The sequence below is a fragment of the Venustampulla echinocandica genome, assembly GCF_003357145.1.
Source record: "Venustampulla echinocandica strain BP 5553 chromosome Unknown scaffold_2, whole genome shotgun sequence".
Classification (NCBI taxonomy): Eukaryota; Fungi; Ascomycota; class Leotiomycetes; order Helotiales; family Pleuroascaceae; genus Venustampulla; species Venustampulla echinocandica.
The window spans coordinates 1,276,206-1,291,998 of NW_022474207.1; the positions used below are offsets into that span (position 1 = coordinate 1,276,206).

Below are 15,793 nucleotides of genomic sequence, written 5' to 3' on the forward strand. Positions count from 1 at the left end.
AAAAGGGATAGAGAGTTAAGCTCTGTATCTAGTATGAGGAAATGGTGTGTAGGACCTGATTAGTATAGCGGAAGTTACGTGATAGTTAGGTGACTAATTCCTTAACACTCTTCTGCCTTTTATTTTTGTAGAGTTCCCTCGCGTTGCATTCTGAAGCGACAGTAAAGCACCCCCACCGCTCGGCCGGCACAACTTCGCTCCCAACTCGAAGCATGTATATATATCGAAATAAACAAAAGCTGTTAACGACAACCTAGCTCTTTAAGATACTCCCCACAAGTGTCACACGACGCTCATATCGGAGAGAAATATAACTAGGTCTAGCGACAACATCGAAACGGCAGAGATTAATTGGCTGTGGGCAATGAACTCTTTTGCCATTTCCACTATTTTTATATATTTCTTTTGGCTATTTATTATAGGAATGCCTTTTTGGGTATTTTTTGGACGACTTCGTCGCGTGGTGTTTATATACGGTGGGAAGGCGAAAAGCAAGAAGATGTTTAGCGAATAGGGTGATTTGCGGGAATAGCTAGGTTTAAAATTTGCTTGTGCGATATCTGATTGAGAGTTACGGTGACATCTCTGAATTATACTGTTGAGACGCGTCGAGACGCGTAGAAAGTGAGAAGCATTTCAACCCACTTAGGTAGAGTGTAGATTTGCATGGCTCCCAACCAACACACTTGAGGTAGTCGAGTAGCACTCTAAAGCATAATAGCACATTAAACCAATCAACCAGCCGGGGGGATGCCACAGTCAATATTATTCGCCTAATTCATTGGTTCCTATGATCTTTCGTCTGTTGCTACTATCTACCTTTTTTCTGCATCATCGTTATGATCATAACCTACAAGGTTGGGTATCCTGGAACGCCCGCCAATATCCACCATAAATACAATAATACAACGCCCAGTTAATGCATCTTCTCTTATGTGCTATCGAGTGCTGCTTCTGAAGCTGCATACATCGAAATTGACTTGCTGCAAACGACCTCTGGCGTACCTCAATGGAAATATAGCCGGTCTGAATAGCACCTCTCCCCTCTATACCCCTTTGGCGACTTAATCATCTGAGATGCATGACCTTCTTAGCATTCTCATAAACCACATAAGTGATGCTGACAGCTGGCACGACCTTCAAGAGATTTGGCGTGATGCCCTTAAATAGACCTTTGAAGCCCTCGTTTTTGACGGTCTTCTGCGCAACATCCCAAATCCCATCGTAGGTTGGAGGATGCAGGACAGTCCCTTGAGCCTGTAGGCGGGTTCTCAGGAGGTTAATGGGATACACAATACTGGCTCCAAAGGCGCCAGAAAATGCCCCAATACTGCCCGTGGCGAATGATCCTGGAAGGGCATCGTCTTCATGGCATCCGAGGATTTTTGCATTGCGGCGAGTTAGGACACCCTTGAGGAATTCGAATGTACCGAGATCGATGGCTGAGTATGGGAACATGCCGATGAGACCCATGGTTAGGCCACGGTAGGAAGAGCGGAAGCCACCTTGTTGATACATCTTCTTGGCTGTTGTAATGATGAGCGCATTTCCATGTAGTCCACCAGCTACAGTCTCGCATTGCATTCTGGCAGATGATTAGTATTTCATGTCTCAATATCAGTGCGTGAGGCTTGCTTACCGGAATTTGAGAGTGTCGATCGGATAGACAAAAAGCCTGCGCCGTAAAATCAGCATATGTCACGTTTATGGAGTGGAAACTAGATGTGACCTACTGCGAGACCATTCCACCAATTCCACCGGCCACAAATTTAGAGTATGGGTTAATGCATTGAGGATCACCATGGCCTTCGAGCCGGGACAAAGCTCGTTTGGCTGCTTCATATGATCCAAACCTGATCGCCGACTCAGGCATCACCTTGACAACGTTCAACCCGTTACCTGTTCCAATTAGCGACTGGTTAACAGTCGATTCAGGTGAGACTTACCGGCGAACAAGCTGCGCATGCCGCCAGCCTTCCATAGCTCTCGGGTTGCATCAAGCAAAGGCCTACCAAGATCCTTTGCTGCTGCCACCGCATTGCCAGTTTTGAGAGTGTCTACCGAGGTCTTGACAGGTCCGGTGTTGGCGATTAAGTAGACCTAGAGGATATTAGCAAGAACGCGACACCATTTTCTGGGAGCCATACCTTGAGTCGATCGAGAGGTGCAGTTGCAGTACGCGAGATTGCTCCAGCAACACCACCGGCAGCGAAATAACCTACGAGAACCCATAGTATCAGTACGAGACTTGTACGCTGCAAGAGAAATAGAAGATAATATTAACCAGGGTCGGGTAAGAGCTCCGCCAAGAAGGACTTGGCCGCGTCAAGCTCGAGAGTTGCTTCGGCCAGCTCTTGCTGTTTTACCGGAAATGGCGATTTTGTGGTCGAACGTGGGATTGCCTGGTCGCTCTCTGACTCAGGGCCAGGTCCGAAAAGATGCTCTTCATTGACTTTGTACATATCGTCGTCTGCTCCTGGTGTACCTGAAGTGACTTCCCAGATAGCCTCCGGTTGCCAGGTTGCTGTTGGGACAGAACGAAGAGGTTTTGGCGTTTCTGCGATTCTCAAGATGCTTCCGAATAGAGCTGAAAGAAATGTTGTTCTACCTAATCCCTCTAAAGTCTCCTCGCTGATAGCTGTGTCACCTTCCGAGTTGATGGTAATCGTAGAAGAATAGTAGGATAATATCTCCTTCAGTTGTGGAGTGTTCGTGTTCGTGGGGAGAAAGAGTAGAAAGTCTCTGTGTGAAGGTGAAGTGGTTAGTGAAACTGATGTCAAGGACACAAACGCGTCGCTGCGGCGACTGGTCTTCACTTTCAGTGAATACCCAACCTGGAATTCTGGTGAAAACCCGCAACAGCCACCGCCCATAGCAGCCTCGCAAGAATGATTTCGCTTACCTCCACTCAGAAAATGTTATATAACCCTGACGGAAACATCATAGTTAGCAAAGGACCGGACACACAGTAAAATGAGCTGCAAGCAGACGAACATCACGGTTTTGGTCAATTTCCCCAAAGAACTGATCCAATTTCGAGTTGGGGACAGTCAGCCCAGCTCTTTTGAACGCAGAGCGTAGTTCCTCCTTGTCCAGCTTCCCATTGTGATCACGGTCTATCGAGTTGAAGAGGGAAAATAGTTCTTTCTCGGTTTTCTCAACGAACTTGCGGAACTCTAGTTTCGGAGAGAAGACGTTAGCCTTTGCACTGGAAGTCCGGTGGCAGATAGGAAGGTGCCGCTGCTGAACATCGAAGCACATTTCAAGACATACCATCATATTGAATAACCTCATCTCCGTTCTTGTCCATGGCCTTTACTACGTCCTTAAGCATATCGGTTGCATTTTTCAGTGCTGTAGGGAGTAATTAGCATTCACAAATATTCAAGAAGAGGGGCTAATATGGGTGTGCTTGCGGTGGTCTATTTGGCGCAGACCCTTTCTCAAGCCATTGAGATCGAGTTCGCCCTTTTTCTGTGGATCGAGCTTGGTCCATAGCTGCTCAATGCGAGCATCGCGCGAATTCTGGCTTTCGGGAACCAGCATCTTCGTTTTCCTAGCTTCCTTTACTCATTGCGGGTCATGCCGTGAAGGAATCGTGAGGGGAATATGCCATGTGATGGTGGGGAGACTTGGTGGTTATCATGGATGTACACTGGATGGCATGGCACAGCTCGGGCATAGAATTAGAGCACGAAGACTGCGGCCGGCCTCGCAGAGGGCTGTTTTGAGGGGGTGGAGGGGAGATGTTGCTGATATATGTCGATAAATCTCGTTCAAGGTACGAAGTATCCAAGATTGACGAATGCACCTGGCACCTCTACGTCGCAGGGATAGCCGGGAGCGTGGCTCTAGTTCATTTGGCAGCGTTTCTGTAGTGTTCGATAAGACCTGATGATGGTTATCGTAGCCGAGGAGGCTGGGTCACCTCGTTGTTCGGCTTTTGGGGGGTTTTGTTCATGCTCCCATACAGCCGGCTTCCATGATGCTCTCTTGCACGAATACACAGCAGTACGAAGTGTTGCCGCCCAGGGATGGGTGATGAACTCAAGACTTCGGCTATCCTGAGTCGCTGACCTCTTCCCTTCCCTTCAGCCCCCAACGAGATCGACGAGATTGAAGCCTCGTTTGCTCCACTACAGTTCGTTGGCCCAATTCAGTCTTCCGCCTTTATCTCGACTTAGTTACATACGCAAGAGGCGAAACACCTGTCATAATGGCTGCCAACTTCTGGGAATCCACTCAGCGGCGACATTGGCAGTTCTCGAGACCGCGGCTGGATGAGCTGAGGAAGAAGCTGGAGGAGGAAGAGTCAAACCTTGTACAGATGTACCCGCTGCCACAACTACGGCATCTCAGCATATATTTTAATCAGCGTAAGTCTGCCTTTGCTATCCTAATACCTGTGTACTGCGGCTCATTCTGCTTTTAGAAATTGCTCGACTCGGAAAGCGCCTTGGGGTACGACAACAAGCTATGGCAACAGCCCAATTATATATTCGCCGTTTCTATTCGAAGGTTGAGATCCGACGAACCAATCCATACTTAGTGATTGCTACTGCAGTCTATCTGGCTTGCAAGATGGAAGAATCCCCGCATCATATTAGGCTTGTTGTGAGCGAGGGCCGGACATTATGGCCAGGTACTATTTGGCGTTTCCTGTCCCTGAATACGAATACCGGACTAACTTATTTGGCCAGATTTCTTCAGCAGTGATACTTCAAAAGTTGGTGAATGCGAGTTTTTTCTCATATCAGAAATGAGTTCTCAGATGATTGTTCATCACCCCTACAGATCCTTGACTGCCCTTCAGGGAACATTTTCGCTCACGCAGGAGGAGTCTGCTCTTGCTTGGTCGATCATCAATGATCACTACATGACCGACTTGCCGCTCCTATACGCACCACATATCATTGCTCTTATGGCTATTCTCCTTGCTCTCGTACTTCGTCCGAACCAAACAGGTGTCCAATCAGCTAGCGGTGCTGCTAATAGCACGGCACACGCAGTACACGCGGCACTAAACGCGGTTAGTCAACCCAAGTCGTGGTCTCCAGAAAAGCAAGCTGGAGGACCACGGACAAAAGTACAGCGGCTTGCAAATTGGCTTGCAGAAAGCAACATCGATATCGAAGGCATTGTTGATTGTACCCAGGAGATGATCTCTTTCTACGAGGTGCAAGAACAATACAACGAGAAGCTCACAAGGGAGCAGATCAATCGATTTGTTAAAGCACGTGGACTGGACAAATAAACGGACGCATGGGATAATCAGCCAAGATCCAGGACTGACTGATGGCGATCGCCTCAGTCGAGATACCAGGCCTCATCCCCAAGGGCTTAGTGGACTAGGTCATTCCACCCTCGTAGAATGTCTTGCCAGATTTGTGCTGTTACTATCCTTCCTACTCCCTTCTAGCGCGCAGAACTCCCCAGGCGTGCTAGTTGCAGGTTTGTGGGAGCTATTCTTCATGGTCTCTCCAATGCTGCCTGCATGCAATATCCACGAGGAGATAGTACCAACCAGGATAAATCTTAATCACGGGCATTCTACGGCAACGAAATGCGAGGATGGAGCATTATCGCGTAGGAAGTCACATATAAATCTGAACTTATTGCGAAGATTCAAACCGTGGCCAGCAGTTTCGCAACAGGAGAGCTGTTAGCCAACTAAAGCATTATTTTCATGGCAATATTTCTAGATCTATGTTTTTCAACCCAAATCTAGGCAGATTGTGAGCAGATAGTCTCACCTAAGTGGGAGATAGTTTCCCAAGCCGAGTTATGCAAGTCGCTGCAAGCACCAGGCACCAAGGCCATGGGGCGATTAATGGCAAAACCAACTATATGAGCTGTGGACAAACACCTCCGCTGTATGGAACCTGAAGATGCCTTTTAGTGAAATATATCGAGCATATTCTTTTTAGATATACTCGTAGTAGGAATCAAGTTGCCCTAGACGGATAAGGGATCGGATGGGTATAAACCACAATGGAACTAGTGCAACAAGCCGATTTCCCTACCCGTACTAACCAACAAACCCTTATTTGGGTAGTCTCAACTATCAAGGTACCCGCACTATCTCCGTAACCTATTTCTACATCAGTCATCGTATGATTCATATCACTATAATACCCCTTTATTATTGCTTGTCAAGGCCATAAAAGATCTCAACACACCCGCATTGTTACACAGGTTCAGAAAGAGCCAGGTAGTTTCCCTTGCCAGTATGGAGAAACTAGAGAACAACTGTGCGCCTCCGAATGCAACCGCCACTGGTTTGCTTCGTCTTCCATTTGAAATACGCCTACAGATCTACCAACACTGCATTCCACAAAAGCGTGTTATCAGTGTAAGCAGCCCTCAATTCTATATCAAATGGCCTTGCGAGAGATCAAACCACACCGTGGACCTGGAAAATACCCGGATTTCTAGTGATGACGGTTCAAATTCTGAGGACGACACACTGAGCTCAGAGGGCGACGTGGTGAACTTGGAGGACTGCACCCTGGATTTCGCGTGCCGTTATTGGAATCGAAACAAGAACACGAACACTATCTTCCTACTGTCAAAGCAAATTAGTGAGGAAGCTCTGGATGTCCTATACGGGTATAATATCTTCAAGCTATATCTTCAAGGAGAAGGCGAATATTACGTGAAGAAGAATTTCGCCGAGGCAAATAGACAAAGGATGCGACACTTGATTCTTATCGCAGGACCCAGTGGGAGTTCGTGCACGCCAGGGAAGATACCAGACGATGCACTATGGTGTTCCCTTCTTCCACAATTAACGGCATTACGGATCGTGGCAGAACAACCCCTAGAAGTTAGGTATTCTTACATCGCGCCCACGCTTCATTATTACATCGCGCCCATGCCTCAGCAGTATGTGGATTGTTGGATCGATTGGCTTCGGCCATTTCTTCAATGCTTTGGTCAGCACTTGGCAATACAAACCATTGTCGAAATTGATGTTGATGGCCGGCCAGAGATAGCAGCACTTGTTAAGGAATGCTTACCGCCTGGCTATCGGGAGATACGATGTCGTCCCGTTGGCGATTTTATCTTTAAAAGAGGGTGGTTCTCAAGAGCGACTGGGTATTGGGACGATGAGATAGCCCTATTAATTCACGCGATGCTGAGGGTGACTGGGGTTCAGATCAATTGTAAATTATCAAGTTGGCTACAGACGACGGATTCGACTGAGAAGGAAGTGTATATGCTAAGAGCTTTGTAACGCGTATAACACTACAATAATAGAAATTAGATATGGCGCATTCTTGGGCGACTTTGGTGCAAAACTCTTTTCGCCAGTATTGTAAGGCCCGACGGCTATTATATAGATATAAATTCTGATATAGTGTAAACATCTTACTAAAATTGAGGTATTCAAGTTACACGAATATCTCGCTAGAATTGAGGTATTCAAGCTATATGAATATCTCACTAGAATTGAGGTATTCAAGTTATATGAATATCTTACTAGAATGTAAGATATTCAAGTCGTATAAATATCTCACTAAAATTAAGATATCAATACTACCTAGATTAGTATATAGAAATAGTATAGAAGCTCGATATCGGAGATATATATAGGCAATAGCCGTAGATGCCTGATATTTCTAGCGAAAAGAGTTTTACACCAAATTCGCCCAAGAATGCGCCATAATTAGAGACCGAAAACTGAAACTGAAATTTGCATCCCGGTGTTTAACTGCTTCTCGCTTTTACGCATCTATAATTCTATACCTAAGTAGGTATAGTATAAAAGCAAACACAAACCCCCGAACGTTCCCTCACCCAAAGGGTTCTACCAAGATACTTAATATAATTTCAGGATTCCTTTAATTTTTCAGTTACTTGCAGACATTGAATAGCATGTCCAATCTTATTTATTACAACAAGCTGCTAGATCTAGTGGCGGTTAACGATATGTCAGAGCCTATCGATATCCTTAAAACGATGATAACAGACCGAACTTACAGTAACACTACTGCTGTAAGACTAGTAATCCCAATATAAAATGGAGAACTCGGGTCTCACAATCTGACTTGCAGGGTAGATCCACGAAACAGACAGGCTTAAAAGGAAGAAAACAAGCAATTGAAATATTGCTTAACCAAGTCAAGGTTCTTATCATGCCTGGCCGCTCCAATCGAATTCCCACCAAATCAGAAGAGATAAGCAAAGATGACCAGATCCATGACGGTCCGACCTGCAGAGTAAGTCAAATTCTGTAGAGTACTGCATAGTACACGGGCGCACCAATAAAACGTTTGGGGGTATTTTCGGGCATCCATAATCATGGTGTCCCAAACTCCCAATAATAATATGCGGTCTCGAACCATCTTTTTAGCCGGATCGAGCACAGCGATATTCCCCGTCGTCGGTGACCGAGTGTCGGATATCGCGGCCTGAGGTTTAGTAAGCAACACATGGAGAGCAAGCACCGGTGAAAGTGGTTGAACCGTGTGCTGCTTATGCACACCAGCACCAAGGTGGGTGTATGTCAGATCTACATACTTCGTACCGAGTACCAGATTCACGATAAAGGATTCATCTATTCTGTCTCGGCTTCCTTTCCAATAATAGCGGGCCATTTTGCAAAATGGCAGAAAATGTCTTGCACGCTGCAGCAGAGCGGGGGCAAAAACTGGCGGTGTGAACACCAGGCCTCAACACACTATGGAACAAGTTACGAAAGTAGCAAAATTTGAATTAGGCTCGCAGGCGGAGATGCAGCCCCAGGTGCGAGCAGGCGTGGCAAGCGTGGCATGCACTGCGCAGTGCTGCAGTACTATAGTATGGAGTAGCACTGCGATCGAAATTGCACATGATTAGTGGTGTCCGCAATCAAGCAAGTCAAGGCTGTGCAATGAGGTGGGCAGATTGTACTTCGCACCATCAATGCGAGGGGATTTATATAGAGTCGGCGGCCTTTGGATGATAGGCTGAGTTCACCCGGCGAGATCGCTCTGGGTTGCTGAAACAAGGCCGTGGGGTTGCGGTCGCGATGCCACTATGGGCCGTTATGGCGAGTGCTACAGATCGCGAAGGCCTGGAATGTACTACGTACAATAGACTGGCTTTTAACAAGATGTCGCGCTAACAAAGCCTATCAGCATTGAGAATTCTGATACAATTATCACATTCTCATAAAGTACCTATATGTACATGCTGTAAGAGCGAGACCGGTGTTGTTGATGGGCACGTACTGCCAAGGTTTGAGCCGTACAGGCTGTCGTCCAGACTGAAACTTTGTCACCCCAGTCTTTCAAACCGAGTCCTCTACTATAGGTACTATACACTTATCATTCATTACTCGTACGAAGTACCTACGAACTTGGGCGAGTTGGGTTAAAATTGAGTCGTTGACTAATATCACGTGACACCCGCTATACGCTATATTCGCATAGAGACTCTATTAAACCGCTTGCACCACAACATATCACATAGGTTCTTACTACCACTATGTCTTATTCGCGGCTTATAAGCCTCAACAGTATAGAATCAAGCATAGAGAAATAGGTGACACCACGACGAAAGCCAGGTACAAGACAACCGTGGTTGAGTTGGGCGCTTTGGGGTAGAGTAGGCTTTCTACTACCTGCGCGAGATAATATGCAATTAAGCTTCTTTTATCATAATCTATAAACGGGCAGGAATGCCACCGCGCCGGGTATTGTATTTTATAGCAAGCACACGTTGCTAAGGTATCGGTGCAAAACGGGTGGCGAAGCCGGACATGGTGATAGTGAGAGAAGCGGCAAGTTTGTCGTGTGGAGCAGTGCTATGTAGTATGTGCTGGATGTAGTCTCGTAGTATACTTCGTACCTAGGTACTTTACTAATCTTACTCTGTACAATGCCATAGATGCTGCAGCAATAATGATAATGGCCAGAAGAGGCCGATGCTCACCAAGAGGGGAACCAACGTCCCATCGGGGCAAGTCCGAGGTAGGTACTGTGCTACGTACGAAGCACCTATTCCGTACCTGGTGGCGAGATGGCGGGGTGCGGCGATTCGGCGAAGGAGCAAGAAGGATGATGATGATGAGCTTATTCTTGTTTCTGTGTCTGGGAAGGGGGGAAGGGGAAGGGGATGGCCGCCGAGGGACACACGGCGAGTCCTGCGCCTACGCCTGCGCCTGCAGCGTCCTCCGGCCCCGCGATGATGTGACAGGCTGACGGGTGATGATGGGTGATGGGCGATGATGGGCGCTGCTGGACGCTGCTGGACGCTGCCAAGCGGTTCTGGGTTTCGAGGCAGCCACCACACACACGGCCCTGTCAGACTGCAGATGCAGATGGCGATCCTAGCGCTCCTGCTTTCCGCTGTCTGCTTGGGGGGGAGACAGGATACAGGACACAGGATACAGGATACAGCCCCTCGAGGTGCTATATCCAGCGTACAGACTTCGAGACCACGGAGTACCCCGGCGGCTGTTCTCAGGGCCAGTTGAGGGCAGTGGAGTGGGGTGATGCTGTGGTTGTTTGAGGTTGAGGCCCGTTAAACGCAGCGAGAGGATAACCTCTGAGGCGCCTCTGGGTCGCTGAGTCGCTGACCGCCAAGAGCGACAATATGGTCCAATGCTACAATGCTACAATGGTACTTCGTACAATGCTACTGTATAGAGCACGTACGGTACCACGCTCTACGAGGTGCCGTAGTACGGAGGTACACGCCCATGAGACTTTCGCCGTTCCCCGTACATTCCCACCCCGTGGTGTGACGGCGGGCCGCCCTGATTGGCGCACTGCCGAGGCGCTTAAGTTGTTTTAGCTGCTTACGGCCTGGCGGGCATTCGCCACCACTCGCTGCCCACGCTTTCTCCCCCTCGCTTTGGGTTCGCGCAGGTCGCCGTGGTCGCCTTCGCCTTCGCCCTTCTCCCTCGTTAACTTCTTCTCCCCCCCAACCCCCCAACCTCCGAAGTTGCACTTCTTTCTCCAGCCTCATCCCTCATCCCATCTCCATCAAACACCGCTGCTCTCCATCCTCCCCCCTTTCGTCTCTCCAAACATCGCATTGCTCTTCATCGCTCTGCATCGCTCTTCACTACACCACCATTAGTATAAACCACCCTCTCGAGTTCCATCCCTCGTTGTCGACCGCATCCTCCGAGTCCTACCATCCTATCTCTCGCCCGGTCGCAATCCCCCTAGCCAAGCTACACCACACACACCGCCCCCCCCGCCCCAACACCAACACAACGACGCAAACACAGCGCAGCAGATACAGATTCTCGCCCAGTTGAGTCGCAGTCTATGAACCGATAATGTCGTCCTTCTATCACTACAACGCTCACCAGCACCCTACGTCTGCCAACGGCCAGTCGGCCCAGCCAGCGCATCACAATGGCCGTGGCCGACGTGCGCCTCGCTTGTCACAACACGCCCACGCCCACAAGCAGTTCCGCAGCGTGCGAAAGGAGGAAGAGGCCGTCGCAGTCATAAATTTCCGCCAACGCTTCGAGCCAGCCCGATCCTTCGACCTCGACGACGATTTAGAGTTCTGCCCCAACCTGCTGACCGAGACCGACATGATGTCCATCCATTCCTCGTCCTCGGACCGCTCCTCGCTGTCCAGCGGCTCGCCCGAGTCAAGCCCCCAATCCCATCAGGTCTCCCCCGACACCGCCTTCTCGCTCAACTCCAACTCCAACCCGTATATACCCACATCATACCAAACCCAACCCGCAGCCCTCAAACTACACCAGCCCGCGGCGACCCGGATCCGTAATGCCATCCCCATCGTCAACCCAAGCACCGGCATAAGCATGTCGAGCCCCCCGCAATCGGTGTCGCCCGCCAGGATGCAACAACAATCAATGGGTCGGCGCTGGTAGACGTGTCTGTTTTCTGTTCGGTCCAGTTAGCAGCGTTAGTCTTTCCCCCATTGCATTGATTTGTTTTTCGCATTCTCGTCATCCATCATCCTGGTCGGGCACCATTCTCGGGCATCGATACTCCACAGTTACGGCACTCTTCAACCTCAACCTCAAACCTCAACGAATTCTTTGTACAAAATATCTCTCTCTCGGGAAATAATTATCCATAACCCCCCCAAATTCTTGAGACGGCGACAGCCACGGCCCAACATCACGATATCGATACCCTCTGTTTTCAATAGGAGATGGTGTTCCCATCTTGATGGCTTGATTTTGAGCGCGCATTGCATATTTCTGCGTTGGTGTTTTGGGCGAGCATTGCATTTGGGCAAGGACAGGGGGCGGCGTCTTCCTCACGGTCTACGAAAAGAACAAAAAACACTCACAAAACGATATACTACCAGTTACATAGAACGATTTCCTTTTCTCTTGGAGACAGGGCTCTGCAGGTGTTTCTACGGACATTTATAGGAATGGGCAAGATTTCTCTTAACTATTACCACTTGGTTTTACCACTTTGTTGGGAACAGGCGGGCAGGGTGTTGGTGTGAATACAGGGTGCGCTTCTTGTATGATGAGCGCTTCGGGTTGTCGGTGTTGGTTATTAGGTCTGAGCGGGTGATTTGGCAGGTGCATTTGCGTTGTCCGATCCAATCGATCGATGTCGTATCATATATGGATGGGATATTGATGATATATGTCTGCAGGATGGGGCGTGTGCTTGCTTGTTTTATTGGCGATCCGGGGTCCAAGTCTCTCAACTTTTCATTTATCAAAGAGTCTTCGTGGGGCATATACATATGTGGATTAGTACGGATTTTATATAAGGAAAATCCCTCTTTATGAAACGAGTAATGCTCAGCATAAACTAGCTGTCAAATGTCAATTCAATTGTATATTCATAATCTTTACCTTTGGTTCTAGACTGCAACTGTGAGACCGGTGTGGTATGATATGGGTGAGACAGGTGGGACAGGTGACCCTGCGGTTCGGACCCCCGTGGAATGAGCCGAGAACGGATGGAATTGACGAATAGTCAGTACATTCTCCTCCGGTGCTCGTTTCGAGCCAAGTAATATTAAGGCACAGAAACATTATTACGAGTTAACCGCGCACTGCCGTTCCTGGAGGGTACTTTTCCCTGGCCCAAAAAGCCGCTGGGATATGCGGTCTCGGATATGTATGTACCTACGTCCCGCTACGTCATAACGAAATCACTCTACTTCCCCACAGGGAAACTACGCATATCCCATCCAGTCTCCATTCCAGCAATTCTCTGAGGTCATTAAAATTAAATACCAGGCCAAAAAACCCAATTAGACTTCTTCGAAACCTTGTTCATTGACCAGTCACCCATCGTCTTTTAAAAAACCACTTCCTCGGTAGGTAGTTCCCTTTCTCTCTCTCTTTCCTTTTATTCTTGTTACGTATACTGCGAAAAAACAAAGCACTTATTATTTCATTCCTTTGCAGAAAGTTACATTACCTACGATTTTTTCTCGTTCGTTGAGGATTTAGAGAAAGTGGAATAGAAGACGCTGAGAAAGAGAGAGAGTAAAATTGGTTTGAAGGGATAATATACGGAAAGATTGCAAATAAGGAAACAGAATATGTCCCTCCTCTACCGCACCTCTCGATTCGTCCCCGCGGCCCTTCGCACCCCCGTTACGGCGCGGGCGTTCACCAGTAGCAGCGTGTGGCAATTGAAGGAGGGTGATCGCGGTATGTACCCTTTATATTGCTTCTTTCTATCTCAACACGGAATTCAAGTGCTTGTTTCCGGGGATGGGATATATATACCTTACATATATATATGTTTCAGCTCAGAAACACAATAATACTACTACACGGAATGAAAAAGCATAAGCTAACCAAACGGGACCCTAGACACAAGCCCCGAGGAAAACGAGAAACACAAGCAAGACACGGTGCGAAAGGCGAAGGAGGGAAAAGGCCATTGGAAACCTGAGCTTGCTACGAATAGCGAGGAGGCGGTATGTCTAACTTTTCTTTTTGCTTGTCTACCCCCCCGGAATACTATTTGGGGGGGATTGTAAAATGTTTCGTGTGCTGATAGATGGGGACGAGGAATAGGTAAAAGCAGATCGCAGCGCAGGGAGCGACTCCATTGCGGATTTGCAGAAGAGGACTGTGGAATATGCGGAGAAAACACGGAAGTAGGTAGATACCCGTCCACCCTGTCTTAGGTTGGTGATATTATGTGCTGATTTAGGGGTGATAGGAGTGGGACGAGTCAGGATGAGGGGTTGTAGGATGTATGAAGCGGGGTTCTAGGGGTTGGGGAGGAAGGAGGGTGTATATATCATGGGCATTGGAATGCAAGATGCAGTATTTCTCACACACATAGGGGATAATGATGATGGTTTGTAGCTTGCAGTATAAATTTCATCGCCCTGCTCTAATTTTGCATTCGGGGGGTTATTAGTTACAACAAAGACCCGCTGATCCCCATGGTTCCAGACTCCGTAAAAAAATGCAAAATGTAAATAACACGGTGGGCGGAGGGGGTGTGTTACAGAGACCTGCTCGCAAATAAGCTGCTGCTTCCTTCCTTCCTCCCTTTTTTACTTAAGGATGATAATCAGCAAGACTAGTATAATGATCAGGATCAAGATTACTGTCAATTGCATGTTATCCCGGGCTTTCCTGGCCACGGTTCCTAGGTTCTTCCGCGCTTTGTTCAGCGTTGTTGCATGCCGGTCCACATGTCCGTCAACAGCATCTAGCATCTGTACATGCTCGTCTAGCTCGTCGCCGATCTGGATGCTCAGCTCCCTCTGTCTCCCAATCGACTCGCCTAGTCGATCCAGCGTCTCGTCCTGCTCTTCCATCACTCTGGCGTGGTACTCGTGGATCTGCTGGTTGTCGAGATGGGATTGATCGGGTGGCCCTGATGTTGGGTCATCGCGGTAGGGGAAGAGGGCGTTTCGGGCTTCATCCTCCTCATCTGCTACTAATGGGGCGTCGGAGAACCGGACGGACTTGGGGGACGCGGTTGCTAATGGGCTGCTTGCGCCGCGGAGGGACTTCTTTAGTAGGGAGGAGGTTGATGTTCCCCTTGGTGGCTGGGAGGCTCGCGCGAAGTCAGCAGAGAGGGAGGGGTCGTTTGGATGAGCGATTGTAGCGGCGGTGGTATCGGTAGGAGTACCGCGGAACTGGGCGGTTAACTCATTATACTGCGTCTGGAGATTGCGCTCTGTTTCCTGAAGGGCAAGAGATGCCCTGCGTGTCGCGGGTTAGCTTTGCTTTGCAGTTCGGCCACGAGGCATCATCTTGAGGTGAGGTTGGGTTGCTTACGCGGTGTCTCCTGTGTCGTGTAGGCGGATCCGTTCCCTAGTGACATTCTCGACGCCTTCTCGCAGCGAGTCTAGAGACCGCGAGATATGGCCATCCTGGGAGGTCGGTTCAATATTTAATGAGATTGCCCGTAGCCGCTCTAATAAGGAGAGTTTGATGTGGTCGGCGAGGAGGAAGTATTGATTAGGGTTCGCCATAGCCAACAGACTACCTTGGTGGGTTGTTGCTGTTCTAGCTCAGGATTGCACGAGGAATGGGGAGCGGTTCCGATACTGATATTATTTCATCCAAAGAATCTGCAATCAATAAACAAACCAAACCGGCCAGCGTGGAAGGATCGAGGTTGAAACTGAGACACAAAACACACAACTAGGATCGATCCATCGAGGACGAGACGCAAGACGTCAACCGTCAACCTCAGGATAAACTATTAGGTGACAGGCCGGAGAATACCCGGGGTTGGCACGGGTAGCGGACGACAATTGTACAAGTCGGCAGCCGAGCCGACGCTGGGCAACCTCATCCATTGTGATAACAACAACGGCAACACATATTCAAGCATCGACTCTTTTGTGATACCACCTTGCA

General features: G+C 48.6%; 6 protein-coding genes across 6 annotated transcripts; 4 read left to right on the forward strand and 2 right to left on the reverse strand.

Moving 5' to 3' along the window:
* Positions 1–1,068: 1,068 nt before the first annotated feature.
* BP5553_04776 (Mitochondrial carrier) lies at positions 1,069–3,546 on the reverse strand (the record flags this gene model as incomplete). The annotated part of the gene is made up of 10 exons (XM_032013399.1): positions 1,069–1,585; positions 1,640–1,675; positions 1,734–1,899; positions 1,947–2,100; positions 2,148–2,218; positions 2,285–2,742; positions 2,903–2,928; positions 2,995–3,176; positions 3,274–3,354; positions 3,438–3,546. The coding sequence occupies 10 exons, from the start codon at positions 3,544–3,546 to the stop codon at positions 1,069–1,071; spliced, it is 1,800 nt and encodes a 599-aa protein (XP_031869999.1).
* A 670-nt stretch (positions 3,547–4,216) lies between these two features.
* BP5553_04777 (putative RNA polymerase II holoenzyme cyclin-like subunit) lies at positions 4,217–5,254 on the forward strand (the record flags this gene model as incomplete). The annotated part of the gene is made up of 3 exons (XM_032013400.1): positions 4,217–4,376; positions 4,433–4,642; positions 4,701–5,254. 3 exons carry the CDS (start codon positions 4,217–4,219, stop codon positions 5,252–5,254), a joined length of 924 nt encoding a protein of 307 aa, XP_031870000.1.
* Positions 5,255–6,229: 975 nt separating this feature from the next.
* On the forward strand, positions 6,230–7,237 carry BP5553_04778 (uncharacterized protein; the record flags this gene model as incomplete). Its single annotated transcript, XM_032013401.1, has 1 exon — positions 6,230–7,237. One exon carries the CDS (start codon positions 6,230–6,232, stop codon positions 7,235–7,237), a length of 1,008 nt encoding a protein of 335 aa, XP_031870001.1.
* Positions 7,238–11,275: 4,038 nt separating this feature from the next.
* On the forward strand, positions 11,276–11,845 carry BP5553_04779 (Uncharacterized protein; the record flags this gene model as incomplete). Its single annotated transcript, XM_032013402.1, has 1 exon — positions 11,276–11,845. One exon carries the CDS (start codon positions 11,276–11,278, stop codon positions 11,843–11,845), a length of 570 nt encoding a protein of 189 aa, XP_031870002.1.
* A 1,652-nt stretch (positions 11,846–13,497) lies between these two features.
* On the forward strand, positions 13,498–14,068 carry BP5553_04780 (Uncharacterized protein; the record flags this gene model as incomplete). The annotated part of the gene is made up of 3 exons (XM_032013403.1): positions 13,498–13,609; positions 13,775–13,881; positions 13,982–14,068. 3 exons carry the CDS (start codon positions 13,498–13,500, stop codon positions 14,066–14,068), a joined length of 306 nt encoding a protein of 101 aa, XP_031870003.1.
* Positions 14,069–14,472: 404 nt separating this feature from the next.
* Positions 14,473–15,402, reverse strand: BP5553_04781 (Snare-domain-containing protein; the record flags this gene model as incomplete). The annotated part of the gene is made up of 2 exons (XM_032013404.1): positions 14,473–15,130; positions 15,206–15,402. 2 exons carry the CDS (start codon positions 15,400–15,402, stop codon positions 14,473–14,475), a joined length of 855 nt encoding a protein of 284 aa, XP_031870004.1.
* Between the last annotated feature and the right edge of the window lie 391 nt (positions 15,403–15,793).